This window comes from Paroedura picta, chromosome 5 (genome assembly GCF_049243985.1).
Source record: "Paroedura picta isolate Pp20150507F chromosome 5, Ppicta_v3.0, whole genome shotgun sequence".
NCBI lineage: Eukaryota > Metazoa > Chordata > Lepidosauria > Squamata > Gekkonidae > Paroedura > Paroedura picta.
The window spans coordinates 28,424,776-28,443,595 of NC_135373.1; the positions used below are offsets into that span (position 1 = coordinate 28,424,776).

The window sequence follows — 18,820 nt, forward strand, 5'->3', positions numbered from 1 at the left end:
CTTATCTTCCACTGATGAGATCCGGCTAGCCTGGGTGAGGGTATGTGGATGGCCAAATCAGTTTTGATTGGTGAAGAATTTCTGTTAGTCCGTGAATATTCCCCTGCCAACCCAGAGAACCCTAGGCCCCTTACCCAGACAGCTGCCCTCCTTTGCCCCTCCTCTTCCACAGAACAGCCAAAGAAGAATACCTATGTAATAATAAATAGGTTACTTTATTTATGAACCTGTCGGGTAAGGCAGAGCTCACCTCAACAGGCTCAGCATTTTACAGTGCAATCCGAAATACACTTCGAACTCCTACTGAAGAACTCTGCATGGGATTCAGAGTCCATCTGTTTAGAACAGCTCACTTAGGAGGGGGAATGGCAAAATTCCCAATCTCCCAGTTGTCCTTGGTGGTCCAGTGAGGGACGGCAAGCAGGCTCTCCTTAATAGAGTCCATATATCACCAGCCCATCCCACTCATCTTAGGAAGAAGCCAGGGAGATGCACAGCCTGCAGCTTTTTAAAATAAACAGCAAAAGTAGCTAGGGGAGCGAACACACTTGGAATTCCCACCTTCCAATCTGATAATCATGGTGTTGGTGGGCAAAAGGGATAGGCATCTGAACTCTTGCAGAGATGATGCTGTGCTCCGTCCCTGGGCACTGAATGGTCATCATTGTCTGTTTGATCCTGGACTTCCTCCAGAGAATTCAAGGCTGCAAGACCTGAGGTTCATTTTTTCACTGTGTTCCTCTGCGAGGTAGATGAGGCTGAGAGCAAGTGACTACCTGCCCATAGCCACCCAGTACGTTTCCGTGGATGAATGGGGATTTGAACCTGAATCTCCCAGTCCCAATCCAGCACTCTAAATGCTACACCTCAGTGGTCCTTTTGACTGCAGGATGATTATGTGTTTAATCACAGCCCTGCAGTAATTCTGGCAACTGCATACAGAGTTGAAAACGGGACACTCGTTACGAATGGTCGTGAAGGTCTTTGGGTAATGAACAATTCCAACTTGACCCAGGAGATGGCGTTGTTGCAATAGTTTTGGACCCAATGTGGTGCATAAAGGATTCTGGGAAAGTTGCCTTCAGGCCATCCACTTATGGCTGTTTTTCACTGGGATTTTCTTTCTTAAACAGAAGACCGATCTGGGGAGACACTTTCCATATGAAGTGACCTGGCTCCCAAGCTCCTCAAGGCCAATTATGCACAGCCGCTGAAACAGTGGCATGGAGAACGCGGAGGAGGAAGAAGCGAAGCAAACCACTTACGCACGGGACGGAATGCAATGGCAGCAAAACCCAGAGCAGCCGATTATGAACGCGGCCCATCCGGAGCCACTTCTGGTTGCGCCCTGGTAGCCCGGGAAGCTTCACTTTCTTCTGCATTTTGCTAACGCAGCTTTTTAGGCGGCATACGTTGACTCTGCGCCTGGTTGCTGCCTGCAGCGTGCATAATTGGTGATTTTAGCCACTGCCATTCCACCCCAAATGTGGACCTTCGTGCATAATAGGCCCAAGTGCGTCTGTCAAAGTGGGAGCAAGTGGTGACCCTACTCTTTTCTACAAGCTATCGAATCCGGACTGCCAATTCCTGTTGGGAGTATTCTTGGAGATTTGGGGATGGATCCCTGGAAGGATGGAATTTGGGAAAGGGAGGTGAAGCCTAGAGACAGCAGGGCTCAGGAAGGGAAAGGGCTTCTGCAGGTATAATGCCACAGACCTCACATCCCAAAGCTGCCATTTTTCTCCATCGGAATTTGTCTCTGTGGTCCACAGCTCCACTGTTCAGTTCCTGTTCTTATTGTTGCGGTCCTCGACAAGTACAGGAGACACACTGCAATTCTGGGAAATCTCCAGGCTCCATCTGAAAACTGGTAATCCTATTGGTCAGAGGAGATGGAGGGGAATCCTTTGTAAACCTCACCTGGCTTTTTGCAGAGCGGTCCTCAATCATGCAATGAAGGGCAATCAAACGGTTGTTAATCTATGGAATGCTATACAATCAGTCACCTTTGACATTAAGACGACAGACAAGAATCCCTTTTTGATAGATCCAATAGGATGTTTTTTTTTTCCTTAAAAAAAATCTATAATTGTGTTAATTGATCCCAGGTTTCTATAGTCTGTATTCAGGGTAACAGCTCCTCTGTTCGTTCAGATAAGCTCCAGGTTCTCTGTCAAAAGTTATATAGGAAATCCCGCGACTGACCTTCCCTGAGGGTGCCATCAGAAAAGTCTAACCAACACCGCCAGCAAAACGGCATGATCCATAGTTGTCCAGAGTCCAGTTCCCAGAATGCTTTGTGCTGGCTTGAGAACAATGTGACAACAACAGTAACAGACAGAAGCTAAAGTGCAAGTAGTCGACCTGCAGAGGGCCGTGGCTTGATGGTGGAGCATCTGCGTGGCACGGAGGAAGTCCTAGGTTCAATCCCAAGCAGCTCCAGTTGAAAAAGACCCAGCAGTGGGTAACGTAAAAGCCTGAGATCCTGGAGAACCAAAAAGGAAGGAAAGACCCCTGGAGAAAACCACAAAAGGTCTGAAGTACCAGAGACCACAAAAAGGGGTGGGTGGGAGGGACTGATATGCTTAACTGTGTACACAACAAATATTAATATATACAGTGCAAACAGTACCGTGCAATTAACGAAGGGTCCCTGTATACAGTATGTGTTCATGAGTTATGGCTATTAATTATAACATTTCAGTATGTGATACAGTGAAATATGAGATCTGGTAAAGTACAAGTACACAGTACTTGTAAGGAGGATTCCCTCCCTTATACTTTCTCATAAAGCCCATGCCCAGTGCAACACATGGCCTAGGGCTGATCCTCAGCTCCATGCCCACTGCTGGATGACTCCTGGGCTGCACAGCTGTTGCCGGACTCAGAGCAGAGTCTCCAGTGGACACAGCATGGCTTCCCTGCACCACCACTGCTGACCACAAGGGGGAAGTACATCCCCCAGTTTGCTGACAAATCTTTTTAGCATCCATATGGCCCCCATCTGTGGATTTAAGTATCGACCGCTGGGGCAGGGCACATGTCACTGATAGTATACAGATAACAACTGATCATCTTTTAGCTCAGGGGTAGCAAACGCTGGCAGGGGCTCATGGGAATTGTAATCCATGAACATCTGGAGGACCACAGGTTGACTACCCCTGTTCTAGCTAATTAAGACACTGCTTCGGTATGTTCTTCAAAGTTGCTTCTGTTATAGTCTCATTGCAGAATGGCCTTGTACAATTGTTGGGGACTGATAAAACCCAAGAGTCAAGGTATTTTCATGTATGGTGCTGCATCTAAGTGGACTTATTTACAGCAGAAAAAAATGACACTGTTTCTATCAACCAATCATAGAGTGGGGAAGGGAGCATTCTGCAATACATAATGTATAAATGAATCAGTAGAAACAAACGTTCATTGAAGACAGGAAAGATGCAACAAAAAGAAGTTAAAGAGCTTACACTTTGAATTCTAAAAATACCAGTGTTTTGATCCCTCTTATACAGATCAGGTCATTCTTCATGGACAGCTCTGGTAACAAAGAGGGCAAGAGGAATGAAAAATCACATCAGCCCCGCTTATATCTGGGCTGAGGAGCTAAATTTTTAAAGGGACAGCCGCCATGTAATATTGTTTTACATTTTACAATGTAATGTTTTAAAATCTATAAATGGGTTAACTGCTCTAAGATTTCTGCAGCCTGTATCCGAAATCACGGCTCAGTCGTTGATTCAAATAAGTCCCTCGCTGTCTGTCAAATGTTAAACAAGAAATACGCAAGACAGAAACAAAAAGAAAGAAAGATACGTCACACAAAGGCAGTTGAACCCATTACTGAGGATATAATGTGTCTAATGTGAAAATCCCCAAAAAAGCTCCCTCTGAAACATGAGACTAATAAGGCCTTTAACTGAATGTCCTCAATAACAAAAAGTTTACACTCATGGATGCTTCTGTACTGTTTGCACTGTATATATTAACATTTGGTCTGTAGACAGTTAAGTATATCAGTCTTCCCGCCTTTCTTGTGGCCTCCAGTATTGAGACACCTCGATGGACCAATGGCGTGCTTCAGCATAAGGCAGGTTCATATGTACTAATCAAGGGTGAGATTCCCACTGCAGGCAGTAAGGTAGTTGGGGCTTGCTGAGGATTAGTTCCTAAGGAACCTGTCTTAGATCTCATTGTGGCTGCTTTATATTGTCCATCTGAAGCTGTAGGCTGGTTCCACAGCTTTAGTTGACTGTCCTTATTCTCAAGTGGTATGTTCAGCTCAGTTGATGCTCATCCCATGGTATGACCATACAAGAAGTCCCATAAGCTCTGAAGGCTTTCCTGGTGAGGTAGGTTGGAGCTTGGAGGAGGCTACAAGAAGTCTGATCTGAGAGCAATGGGGAAGCAGGCCCTTCAGTTCTCAGTCCCTTTAAGAAGGTATTTAAAGAGACTAAGAGCTCCTTAAATGTATTTGCAGTTCACAGGCAGCACTGATGCAATTTGCATAAAACATTTAAATTTTAAAGGGACCATGTTCCCTTTAAAATTAAAATGCCTTTCCCCTCTCAATTGGACCCATAGAACTGGGCCCTCTGGTCCAATCCTTTTCAAACCTGGGGGTGTTGTGAGGAGAGGCACCAGAAGCTATGCTACAAATCTAACCTGAAAAAACAGCCCCTCCCCCCAAGCTCCAGACACTCCCAGATTGACAATAACGGTCCCCACAGGCCAGAAATTCCCAACCAGGGGTCTGTGGGAACTCCAGAGGGGTACCACAGCATTTCCCCTCCTTTTTAAATAGACTTTGCCACAAGTTAGAGAACTGAGCACTTTGCTCCCCCTCCCCCATCCTGATTGAGTTCTCTTATGGTTTCTGTGCCAGGGAGGGGGCGGAGTTTGTATACCTATTCCCGCCTTAAACCATGTCCTCTTTCCCCCTCCTCAGTCCTTCTCAAAACTATCTGTTAACACAGGTGGTGATGTCACTTCCAGTGAAATGCAACTTATGGGGGCATGGTTGGGAGGCGTGGCCAGCTGACATCACTTCTGGGGCTCCTCAAAATCGGAAAGTTTATTCCAAGGGCTCCTCCATGGTCAAAAGGTTGAAAAAAGCTGCCATAGGCTATAATGGAGCAAAAAAAAAATGGCCTCCCTGAATATTTACCAAATCTGACTATCATACCAGTTTGGGGATTCAGGAATATACTGGACATATCAATATTTCTTCAGGTTCCATATATCTGAACCCCAAAACTCCCAGGTTGTTGTTGTTTTTTTTTGCACACCCTTGGCTCTGATGCACATTTAATGAATGTCCCTCAAGGGCTACCTCCTTGTGCCAATCCTTTCAGCTGCCAATTCCCCCAGATTTGAGAGGGATGATTTTTCAGTCCTGTGGTTTTCTCCCTCACTGTCACAACAGGCAAAACACAGCCGGTAGCACCGAGGCACAAGGTTCTGGAGTTTGCGGCCCATGTTGGCAAAACACTTGGCGAAAGTCTGCCGGATGGCAGTGGAGGAAAAATAGAAGATTGCTGGGTCCAGGGAGGCATTGAGGGTGCTCAGGAGCAAAGCGTACACTCTCCAAGGTGGGCTCTGATTCCGGATGAAGCCCACAATGTGTGAGATGTTGTAAGGAGCGAAGCAGATGGCAAAATTGAGCAGAGTGGCCACTGCCAGACCCACGGCCCGCTGCTTCCTGCGGGCCTGGATGTTGGGCAAGGAGGTCAGGATGCGAATCAAGTTGACGTAGCAGAAGAGGGTGATGAGGAACGGGAGGCAGAAGAGGGAGAGGCAGAGCTCCAGCCGGACTGGGAGGAGGATACGGAGCTGGCTGGAGGAAAACTTCTCGTAGCATTTTGAGATGTTGTCGGGAGCAGAACCGGTCTCGTTGAGGCCGACCACCTGGTATTGGACAATGTAGACAATGCTGCAGTGGGAGCAGGCCAAGAGCCAAAAAAAGATGCTAGCGACAACTGCGTAAGCCGGCCTGCGGTTCAGCTTGTATTTGATGGGGTAGGCCACGCCCAAGTAGCGCTCCACGCTGACCGCGGTCAGAAAGAGGGTGCTGATGTAGATGCTGCTGTAGTAGCAGAAGCCGGTGAGGGGGCAGAGGAAATCAGGGAGTGGCCAAGTCATGCCCGAGGCGGCTTCTACCATCTTGAAGGGCAGGAAAAGCAGGAGGATAATGTCAGAAATGGTCAGGTTGAGCAAGAGGATGTCGATAGGGGTCGGCTTCTGGCGGACTTTCGGCAGGAACGTGTAGATAGCCAGGAGGTTGGAAGGGAGGCCGGTCAGGAATGCAAAAATGTAGACAGTGAGGACTAGGGTATTGTTGGGCAACAGGTCCATCCTTTTGGATTCTAAAACAGAAACAAGGGATAATTACAATTTATTTTATTTTTAAAATTTATTATATTTATATACCGCCCTCCCTGGAGGCTCAGGGAGGTTTACATGGAACATATGAACAATACATGAAACAATCTGTAACATATGAATCTGTGGCAATTCAGGATGGATGGATGGATGGATGGATTAGATGGATAGATTAGATGGATAGATGGATAGATGGATGGATGGATGGATGGATGGATGGATGGATGGATGGATGGATGGATAGATGGATGGATGGATAGATGGATAGATGGATAGATGGATAGATGGATAGATGGATAGATGGATAGATGGATAGATAGATAGATAGATAGATAGATAGATAGATAGATAGATAGATAGATAGATAGATAGATAGATAGATAGATAGATAGATAGATAGATAGATAATCAAGTCACAGCTGAGGTCTCCCAAAGTGATCCTGCTTAGCTTCTAACTCAGGGCTCAACAAACTCTAAACCAGGGGTAGTCAAACTGCGGCCCTCCAGATGTCCATGGAATACAATTCCCAGAAGCCCCTGCCAGCATTCGCTGGCAGGGGCTCCTGGGAATTGCAGTCTATGGACATCTGGAGGGCCGCAGTTTGACTACCCCTGCTCTAAACCCTGACCTCATTTCTCTCTGACCTGCAAGTGAGCATTCACCGATTTGCCTCTAGGTGGTGATCTTCCCTTTCCAGTTCATACTTCTAGGTAGGTGGTTGTCTTTGTATAAGTTAAGAAGTCTCCGGATAAGGTACAAGAATAGTTGAACTCTGTAGCTAAACATACACCCTTGCAAGTTAGTCTTTGTGGTAGCAGTCCCCTAGTGAGGGCACTGAGGGTCAGGGACCATGAGACATGATGCTGGAGATCCAGGATCAATTCTGAGGTGTTTTGTTTTGTTTTTTCCAAATTGCCTTTATTTCAAAATATTTCTGGTTACATTGAATTCTATACCAATCAAGAAACAAACCGATATAAATTTTGATTACAAAATCCAATCATATACAAATATGAGTGGCAAAGAAGAAATTTATATAATGTTGAGAACCTAGTTAATACCTCCCCCTCCCAAGTCTTCAAAGTTTCACCATTGATAAACATTGTTAGTGCTTCAGTCTCTAAGAAAGAATAACAGCTCCTTAAGTCTATGCAGACTGGCATAAAAGAAGAAGAAGAAATTGTCCTGACAGTCTGACTCTCAAAGGGTTTCTGAGACACATACTTGCTCTGGAATGACGTTGTCAGGGTCCCTTCCCTCCCTCGCAAACACACACATGTACAGAGACTCCCCTCCCTTCCCCCAGTTTCTCCCTTACCAGATGGTCTCCCAACCACATCCCTGCATCCTCTCCCTTCCCTCACTCACAAAGACACACAGAGAGAGATCCTCCCCTTCCCTCCTGCCATTTCCCCCTTTTCCTATGGGCTTCTCTCCCTCCCTCCAAGCAAGCAAATACAAACACACACTTACTCCCTTCCCCCCTCCAGCTTACCTGCTCGTACGCTGCTGCCTCGACCCCCATGGGTCATGAGTACGTGTGCACAGACATGAGTATGCATACACGTAAATGCGCACATGCGCGAGTATATGCACATTCACACTCACTCACTTCCCCCTCTCCTTCCCACTTACCTGCTCCTTCTCCACTGCCTTGACCTCATGGGTTGTGCAGCAGCTGCCCATGGGCCAGGGCAGCCGTTCTGAATGCTTTGGGGGTTGGGTAGCTGTTGCCTTGGTCCCTTGCACTTCATGCAGAGACTGCTTCCACCCCCACGAATCATGGGTTCACACGTGCGCACACTCATGAGTATATACATGCACAAATGCTCGCACACATGCACACTCACTCAGTCCCTTCCTCCCTCCCACTCCCCCTCCCCCTTATCTGCTCCTCTTCCACTGCCTCGACCCCAGTGGGTTGTGCAACAGCTGCCCAGGGTCCAGTGCACCGCTGGCAGGGCTCTCCATCTTCTGGCACGATTTGTGGGTGGGATGATGAATGTCACGCCCATCTACATTTCCGTTTGACAAGGCATGCCAGAAGATGTGTCCCACATCAATAACACGGTATTCTTTCACATTTATCTTTGCCATGTCTTAACCTATAATCTAAAAGCTGCCGAGGCTGTTCCAGGCATAGCTAGTTCCATAAACTTTAGTAAAGTGTTCCAAGTCTGTAAAAAAGAGTCTGTATTTTGATCCTTCATAATATTTGACAATTTATCCAGTTCTTCCATTGAAATTACTTCTAGGAGCCAATCGTTTATAGAAGGGATATCCTGTCCTTCCATGTTTGCGCAAAAGATAACCTAGTGGCTGATATCATGCCCTATATCATGCCCGGGAGGAGGTGGGATATAAATAGTAATAATAATAATAATAATAATAATAATAATAATAATAATAATAATAATAATAATAATAATAATAATGTATAGAATCAGTTAATCTGTATTTGGGTTGTTTTTGCCATATTCGATAGAAATAATATTGGGTAAGAAGAATCTCTATTTTAGTTATGCAAAGTATCTTAGTGTGTATTTTTGGCCAAAATGATTTAAGAAACTACAGACCGATATTCATTAGTTTCAATTATTTACATCTCTTTAGGAAACTAATAGAATACTCCCATGATGCACAGGGAGGGAGCTAGTTGATCTAGGGGGAGGGGGGATAGGTTTTTGCCTCCAGGATATATAATTTTAATGAGGGGATTAATAATATTATTGTATTTTATGTGGGGTTTTATTACAGTGTAACCCACCACGAGACAGCTCTGCTGATATCAGCGGGAAATAAATATTACAATTATAATAATAAATGTGAGTTCAGTTTATTGCATAAAGCAAGGGCCATTGCAGGCCTTACTTTAAGCAACTAAAACTATACAAAGGACATAAAAGGAAGCTAATAGAAAAACAATAACCATTTTGACCTTCCACATAAACTCAGGGCAGGTAACATCAACATTCACCAATACATTCAAATAAGTTATAATAGTAACATTAATAAATTTTGATTAAGTTTTAAAATTAAATTAGGTTACAAAGCCATCACTTTATTACAGTTAAAAATATCTAAGGGAGGACTCAATGTTTGGCAAATTTCTTTAAGATGGTATTTCAGGTAGGGAGGCCAACATTTTGTTGATGTTAGTTACCTGGCCCCAGTCATAGGCCTGGCAGACAGCCCCGTCTTACAGGCTCTCTGGAATTGTTTAAAATCCCGCAGGGCCCTGATCTCATGAGGCAGAGCTTTCCACTACGCCGGGGCCAAGGTTGAAAAGTCTCTGGCCCAGATCAAAGCCAGTTTTACTTCCTTGATGCTGGGGACCCTGAGCAAATTTTGGTTGTATGATCTTAATGCCTCCGGGAATGTAATGGAAGAGGCAGTCCCATAGATACAGGGGTCCCAAATCATATAGAGCAGGGGTAGTCAACCTGTGGTCCTCCAGATGTTCATGGACTACAATTCCCACAAGCCCCTGCCAGCAAATGCTGGCAGGGGCTCGTGGGAATTGTAGTCCATGAACATCTGGAAGACCACAGGTTGACTACCCCTGATATAGAGCTTTGAATGTAAAGCCCAAAATGTTGAACTTTCGCGGTTCCACAGGGCCTGTAAGATAGAGCTCTTCCACCAAGTCTTGGGTTGAGGCCAGGGCATGGCAGATCTGGGAGCCCCTTCACACATTTTATGATAGTTACAATCTCCAACTGGTATGTCAAACACCCCTAGACCCTCCCCTGAAGCACTGGCTAGGGGGCTTGGAGTGAGGGCGGAGTGTGGGTTTTATTTTGCCGCCAGGTTACTGGTTATTGTGGGCTTTTAATTTTTTTCATCTTTATGTGGGGATTTTACGGTTGTAACCTGCCGTGAGACAGTTCTCCAACAGCAGTGAGAAATAAATCCCAATAATCAATCAATAAATAAATTGGTTGCCAGTCTGGAGCCAGGGCAGCTGAGAGAGCACTGACCCTGGAGGAAAGACTACAGCCATTGTAAGGCTTGGCCTTGGATCCCCACGTTGGCTAGGTGATGGCTTGGTAGCATTGAATGCTACTGTCCGATCTAGTAGGAACAGCAGTGTCAACCCACCTAGATCCAGCTGTCTCTGGAGGTCATCTGTGAGGGTGACCAGGCCTTTCTCCACCCCGTGGCCAGATCAGAAGCTGGACTGCAATGGATCAGGAGCCAAAGCTTCACCCAGGAAATTCTGTAGCAGTCCCGCATGCTCAACCATTTTGCCCAGAATGGCAGATGTGAGACTGGGTGGTCACCAGCTGCATAGGAAGGGTCCAGCCCCAGTTTTCTCAAAAGTGGGTCCCTGGGGGCCATCAGCTCCCACAGAGTATTCTGAAACCAATTGGATCTACAGGTCTCCTAGGGTGAGCCTAAATCTGTTCTATGCCTGTACAGGGAGGGATCAGGGTATCGATCTGAGCCTTAAGGACAAAATGCTCTGGCCACGGCACCCTAATCAACCGCACCAGACCAATATGTATCCCCATCCCAAAGAACCAGTTGAAAGGACACCAAAATAACCCAAAAGTTCATCAGCAAGATAAAAACACTCAGCAGGTTAAAAAAATGTAGCGAGATTTTGTGCCACCAAATGAAATAAATCATCTTACTAGTGTTGCCAGCTCTGGGTTGGGAAATACCTGCAGACTTGCCATAGAGTCTAGCCTCTAAAGCAGTGGTCCCCAACCTTTCTGAGGCTGGGGACCGGCAGGGCAGCGGGCCCCACTAAAGCAGTGGTCCCCAACCTTTCTGAGGCTGGGGACCAGCAGGGCCCGCACATCGTGCACGCGCATGCGCACATGCATCATGCGCAGCCAAAATCTACTTTCTTCTGTTAAGCCCTCCTGCTGGCCGGCTGATTGGCAAGGGGGAGGAAGACCCCCACTTCCACGGGGGAGGCTGGCAATGCTAGGAGGAATGGAAGACACACACACACACACAGAGAAATCTCTTGCTTTTTAAAAAAGTGTCTCAGTTTGCTATGCGCCACATGCATAGAAAGCTAGCTTTTCAGTGAAACAACTGAACCCTTCTCCTTGACTTATCCATTTTCTAGATGCAGGGTGGTTTGTGAGAAGTGTTCAATGGCGTGAGCTGCCTTCTCAGCGTAGAGGAAGGTTGAACTTTTAATCTTCTGGTCGGAGAGCCCTAGGACGTCATACTCCCTGACTTCAAGTCCTCCGTTGTGATCAAAGGGGTGGCCCTGCATTTATCTGTATTTATTTAGCTCTGCTTCCTGTTCAGATAAAGGGAGGCTGTTTGGGGGTGGGGGATAGGGTGGAACTGGAGCAGGGAAATGGGCCTAAGCTGTGAGCAAATATATTAGACAAATAGGAACCCAGGGGCCAAACCTGGCAGGGTGGAAGGGAAGGGAAAGCAGACTTCTTAGATGAAAAAATGCATAAACAAAGGGATAAGCAATTTGCAGTGAGGAGAACAAAGAGACAACATTTTGGAGTCAATAGCCAGGATCCAAAGAACAGTGAAACTACATCCGTGGGCCCAAAATGTTGAGACTTTGTTTTCTTGGAATACTAGCCCCCAAAAGTACATCATGGATGGCTTTTGAAACTGAGGCAGGGATTCGATATGAGAAGTCAGCTCTTTGAAGAAATGTCATCAAAATGTCCGTGGTGTGAGATGTTTGGATTACCCAAGAAGAGAAGAAGAATATCGGGGGGGGGGGGGGTTGTACACCACTTTTTACTACCAAAAGGAATCCCAAAAGCATAATCCCAAAAGCATTGTTGTTGTGGTTAAGAGCAGCAGCTTCTAATCTGGCAAGATGGGTTTGATTCCCTGCTCCTCCACATGCAGCCAGTTGGGTGACCTTGGATTCACCACAGCACTGATCAAGCTGTTGTGACCAAGCAGGAATATCAGGGCTCTCTCAGCCTCACCTCCCTCACAGGGTGTCTGTTGTGGGGAGAGGAACGGGAAGGTGATTAGAAGCCACTGAGACTCCTTCAGGTAAAGAAAAGCGGCATATAAGAACCAACTCTTCTTCTTCCAATCGTCTACCCATCCTTCTCCCCACCACGGACATCCTGTGAGGAAGTTGGGGCTGAGAGAGCTCTAAGAGAACTGCTCTGTGAGAACAGTTGTAAGAGAACTATGACTAGCCCACTCTTAACCACTATGCCTTGGTGGCTCTCGAATACATGAATACATGAACCTGCCTTATACACAAACACATGACCCTGGCTAATACTTTGTTGGACTCTTAATCTATCAGGGTCACCAGCATTCTCACTGATGGTCATGGCTTTACAAGATCTCGGGCCTTTTGCATCACTTACAGCCGGATCTTTTGAACTGCACCTTCCAGGGACTGGTCATGGGACCCTGTGGATGCTATGGAAATGCTCTCCCATTGGGTAGGCTTCTTATTTGACCACCCGTGCTGGTTAAACCCCTGCCCTTAGCTTCAATCCCCTGCTCTTGAGCCATGGGGGGGTGTGGGGGGTAGGGAAAAATGGAGGTCTCCCTAGTGACCGGTTATTGGTTGCCTTACACATGCTTACTGCTGCCAGGTTGGCCTAAATTTCAAGACTGGTTATTGGAAAGAAAAGAAAACTATCACGTCATGAAATTAGCAGCATGCCAGAACAGCAGAGACATGCTCAGGTTAGTCCTCCTCTGGTCACAGACATCTGTTATGTGCATAGAGCAATGATGGTATTAATTCAGTCCATTCTGTTGTTGGGTCTGACTATACAAAGGATGGACGTGACAATAGAATGGACTGAATTAATATCGCCATTGCCCTGTGCTGATAAAAGACGTCCGTGACCATAGCTGTAAAGTAGAAAGGGATGGATATGTATTCAATGTGTCTTTGTCTTTAATCTTTCCTTTTGTTGCCCGTTTGCTGAAAATATGAATTATTCAATTTCCCTGGGTTCTTCCCAGATAGATTAGGGGAATTTCCAAAAGCGTCACCTGGAAGTGACATCACCTTCTCCCCAAATTCTGCATCGGTCAGCATCACTGAGTTTAGCTGCATCGGTCTCCATTGAGCTGTTTTCAGGAAATCGATTGGAATAGTCCCCAGAGAAGAACTGAATTCTGTGCTTCATTACTTGATTGCACCAGTTAACATTTTGAGCTGGATTCTCTGGACGGCTTTGGTAAATCAATAGTTCCTGCTTCGAACACCTAGGTAGCTTGTGTTGCATATGCTATATCTACAATGCAACAGAAGGTGACCAAAGATACCTTCCTCACAGGGTATATATAATACTTGTGGATTTTGCCCATTAATCTGTAACATTGTCAATGATTATTGTCCCCTAGGCAAACATTTTTTTAAAGGGGGAGGGTTTTCTAGGAGGAATAACATTGGGAGGCTCTGAGAACTTATCTTCTTGCCAATACATGCAAATAACGTGACTCATGCTACTTTTGCATTAGTTACACGGAACAGATTAGAAATACATTTGCCGCGCAAATTCTGGGAACGGTCGGATCTAATGGTTTGTGTAGCCCAGCCTATCGTCTGTTGATTCTATTATTAACTCGTTTGCATTGTATTGTAACACTTTTAGCTGGTTTTATCTTACCATCTAGACCTTGTATTTATTTGAGTTGCAAGGGTCAGCTTTGGTTCCGTGTTTTGTGGTTTAAGTTATTCTAGCAGGATTTTTTTCTCGAGCATCTTTCGACCATAGCTGATCCCCAAGACCATTTTAACATGAAATCCAAAACCTTAAAAATGGTACATCGTATATGAGAATGAAGCCAATTTCCCCTAGAACTGTGCTGCTTTTAATGTTTTATGGTTTTACTAGGGCCAAGCCTGTTGCATTCAGGAATACAACAGGGTGCTAGATTGGGGTGTTGGTGGTGGAAGAACTCTGTGGACAGCTTACCTCTCCCCCCAGGACCTGGAAAGGCTGTACGCAGCTGTTATGGAACTTACGGGCAGGGGCAGCTCTCACGCGGCAGGGATCTGCAGCCTCCAAGCCTCGGAGGGAAGTGGAAGGAGGAGGGGGTGGTCAGGGGTGGCGGATGGAAGGTGATCGGTTGGCCACTGGACACACAGGTAAGCCGGTTGGAGGAGGAGGCACTCAGGGGAGGGGCATCCACCCTGAGTGAGAGTTAAGCGCTGAGTAGCACTTAAGCCATGAGACCATGCTCCTCCTCCAAGTCCTTGCCAGAAATATATTATGTGGAACAGATATAGTAAACTGTTTTAAGGGGCCTTTTATTTTTTTATCATATATATATCTTGTAAAGGTGTTGTTTATATTGTTGTTTTGTAAAGGCCTCTGGACTTATCCAAACGAATTCCTTCCTTCCTTCCTTCCTTCCTTCCTTCCTTCCTTCCTTCCTTCCTTCCTTCCTTCCTTCCTTCCTTCCTTCCTTCCTTCCTTCCTTCCTTCCCCTAGAACTATTATTTAATTTAATAAGCCATTTCACCAGGTCTTGTCCATTTCTCCTTCCGTTCCACATGGCTTTTGTCCATGCCGATGCCATGATCCTCAGCATATTCTTTTTGCTTGGTCCAAGCGGTCCCGTCTTGCCTTTCTTGCCAGCTGCACAGCTAGTTGGATGCAACCCAATACAACCAACCTTAGCAAGTCCTCAGTCTAACCTGAAGGTCTTCCAGAACAAATCAGATAGTCCTTGCACCAGTCCAGAAGGCCCATCACCTTTTATAACTATTTATTATTATTATTATTATTATTATTATTATTATTATTATTATTATTATTATATTTATGTATATATGCATGCATGTAGGGAGGTATGTTTCGGTTTATAGGCCGCCTCTCTCCTCACTGTCTCGAGGCAGCTGACACAATGAATTAAAACCAAGACAAAAATTTAGGATTCAAAATGCATTAAAACAAACTATATACATCGCTCACATGCACTCTGTGTGCCGGAAATAAATCATTGTTCTATCAGGCACAAACGGAGGATAACGAGGGGTTCGGCTGAGGAACTCAACTTTGTGGTGATGCCTGGTAGAGGAGTGCCGTCTCTCAAGCCCTCCGGAACTTGGAGAGTTCTGTAAGGGCTTGCACTTCTGCTGACAACTCATTCCACCAGGCTGCAGGCAAGGCTGAAAAGGTTCTGGCTCTGGTCAAAGCCAAGCATAACTCTCTGAGGCTGGGGACTGTCAACAGGTTGGTGTTTGCTGAATGTTCTCCAGTGGCCATATTCAAAGAGGCGGTACCTCAGATAGGCAGGTCTCAGACCGCACAGGACCTTAAAGGTTAAAACCCTTAAAAATTGGTTGAATCTGTGCTCTCCAGGGTTTTTTTGATAGGACCCATGCACTGAATTCTGGACCAACTGTAGCTTCTGGGTCAGGGATAAGGGAAGGCTTGCGTACAGCAAGATACAGCAATCCAGCCCGCAGGTGAGCATTTGCAAGGGAAAGAGCTACAGGCATATGGTTAAAAATAAAGAATGCTGGGAATTCAGAGTTTCTGACAATATATCATTCGAATGTTAGTGTGCACTTCTGCAATGACCATTGCTAGTTTTCTTTTTATTGCAGGGCATCGGGCCGTGCCCACGCGGACCGCGCCCGTGCGGGCCACGCCCGCGGATCGGGCCGCGCCCGCGGGCCGCGCCCACGCTGCATCCGCGGATCTGGCCGCACCTGAGCCGCGCCCGCGAGCCGCGCCCACGGATCGGGCCGCGCCCACAGGCCGCGCCCGCGGATCGGGCCGAGCGGGCATGGCCCGCACAGGCGCGGCCCGGCCCTGATTCCCTCTCCCCGCCTCCCGCAGTAAGAAGCTTCCCGGGCCGCAAGCTTGCGGCCTGGGAAGTGTTTTACTGCGGGGGCGGGGCGGGGAGAGGGAGCCGCGGCCCGGTGCCATGGCCTTTGCGGCCCGGCACCGGGCCGCAGCCCGCAGGTTGGGGACCACTGCTCTAAAAGCTCTCCACTTGATCAGCTAGCAAAATGTCAGCGACAAGAAAAGCCCATTTCACTGTGTTGCACAGTTAGGAAGGAATGCAGTGAAATGACCCATCAGATGGGTCAACGAAGAGTCGAACTGATCGTCAAAAGACTGGCTCCCTATTTGCAACTGGCGGACAAGACATCAGTCAAACTGGCAGGAGTTTGAGCATCCCTACTTCGAAAGGATAAAAAGTATTTACTGTGATGCTTACAGTTTAATCCCTCCTAAGTATGTCTTTCTCTGCTCTTTCCAAGGAACTCCTTAGGGGGCCGCTTTCAGTCTTGCAGTATTGCTCACTGACCAGGCAAAGGCTACCAAGTTAAGCAAATGGATTTAAGGGACATTGGAAAAGCAAGACCTAAAATGAACCAGGTGGAAATGAATGTTTTTGGTTTGGGGAGATCTATATTTTGCCCTGGCTCTTCCACATACTTTTGTAAATCCCTAGTTAAGCACAAGAGTGGCTTCCTTTTGACCCCAAAGCCAAGCGATGTTTAGATGTGAAGCTTGCAGGAAAAGTATGATTCATAAAGAACCCAGTGGAAATAACTGTTTTGTTATTTGAAAGCATCGCAGCCTGTTTTGCCTTGGATCTTCCAAATGTTTATATAAATCAATAGGTCTTTATTAAGCACTCACTGGTCTGTTTGTTTACGTTGCTCTCCCCAACGCAGCGATATTGCATAGGAATAACCACAGCGCCATGTGAGGAAGAGTATATCTTCCATGTCGATCACCTGGGTTGGTCACTGTTGTCAGGTGCTTTTCAGGTGACGTGGGGGGAGGGAATCACAAGCATTCACCTCCCTCCATGTTCTGCCAGGTTTGAAAACCACAGGGTTTCATAATCAGCACCAGTGGGCTCAGCTTGTAAGAGAAGGTAGAAGGTTGAACCACAGAGATAAGAAGAAACCCATCAAGATGTGTTAAGAAATTAGTTTTTTTCTGTGGAGGTTGAAATGAGCAAAACCTTCACTTTGTATTTTTAAATCTCTCTCTCTCTCTCAGCAAAGAACAACTGGGGAGGAGGAAGTCAATCAATGGCTTTCCAAGCTCACCTCAGCTACCTCTTAGGAAAGGCTAAGTATAAAGGTAAAGGTATCCCCTGTGCAAGCACGTCCGACCCCTTGGGGTGACACCCTCTAGCGTTTTCATGGCAGACTCAATACGGGGTGGTTTGCCAGTGCCTTCCCCAGTCATTACCGTTTACCCCCCAGCAGTAAGCTGGGTACTCATTTTACCGACCTCAGAAGGATGGAAGGCTGAGTCAACCTTGAGCCGGCTGCTGGGATCGAACTCCCAACCTCATGGGCAAAGCTTCAGACTGCATGTCTGCTGCCTTACCACTCTGCACCACAAGAGGCTCTAAGGCTAAGTATAGCTAGAGACAATAGGAGGATCCAGTCTCCCCACCACCACCACCTTTCAAGCAGGAAATAGGTTTTGAGGTGTTAAATACTAGAAAGAAGGAACTCCTGAAGATCTCCAGGAAAAGTCTGATCTGGTCAATTCTTAGAAACAGAGAAGTGATAAACCTCAGTGGAGCAAAGAGGAAGTTCTTTTTTGTGCTGAATTGATCAAAGCAGACAGACCTCTTAACTGAGATCTGGAGGAAGTGGTCATTACTGTGTACTGGCCTAGACAGCTGGAGGGAGTTTCAAGGTAAGGGAAACTCTGTAGAGATCTATAACCTTATAAGGTAAGGAGCCTGTCCTATATTTTAACATCTGATAGGGCATGTATGGAGAGAAGGACAGAGGAATTGTGTTTTAGCCCCTTTTTTCAATCCCTTGCTCAATGTGGTGCTGCAGTAAAAGTATGCTTGTGAACATTTTCTTTTAATAAATGCTTTAATAATTTTAATGCTGGTATTGGTTCCCTGTACTAGCAATTCCCAGCCTGTGGGCCCCGAACCACATGTGGTCCGTCGACTAACTGGAGGTGGGCCGCGAAGGATACCTTCTCCCCCCCCCCCCGGCCCTTTGCTTCATCCACGATCCAGCAGGCGCACATGGGACTATCTCGTTGCAGAGAAACAAGCTCAGGGTTCCCATTGATTTGTCATTGTCATGAGTTAAAATTTCCATGAAAATAAAATGTTCCTTATGTTCATTGTTGTGGCGTGTCTGTATCTTATTTTGAAGGGATGTTTAAACATTACCATAGCAACCAGAATCAGAGAGCATTAGAGTGTGGGCCTCAGTAAAACTGTCAAGCATTGAGTGGTCCCCGGTGATAAAAAGGTTGGGGACCACTGCCCTGTACCACATGTACCAAGAGCCTCTTGTGGCGCAGAGTGGTAAGGCAGCAGACATGCAGTCTGAAAGCTCTGCTCATGATATCAGGGCTTTCTCAGCATCACCCACCCCACAGGGTATCTGTTGTTGGGAGAGGAATGGGAAGGCGATTGTAAGCCGCTTTGAGCCTCCTTTGGGTAGGAAAAAGGGGCATATAAGAACCAAATCTTCTTCTTCTTCTTTCTGAGCCTGCAGGC

The 18,820-nt window shown here is 46.4% G+C and overlaps 1 protein-coding gene across 1 annotated transcript in view; it reads right to left on the reverse strand.

The window, feature by feature from the left end:
- Positions 1–215: 215 nt before the first annotated feature.
- LOC143837289 (free fatty acid receptor 2-like) overlaps positions 216–18,820 on the reverse strand; it is a 35,550-nt gene continuing 16,945 nt past the window's right edge. Inside the window, exon 2 of the mRNA XM_077336920.1 lies at positions 216–6,362. Coding sequence (XP_077193035.1) covers positions 5,326–6,351 — 1,026 coding nt within the window. The 5' untranslated portion in view covers positions 6,352–6,362 and the 3' untranslated portion in view covers positions 216–5,325. The remainder of the gene's footprint in view (positions 6,363–18,820) is intronic.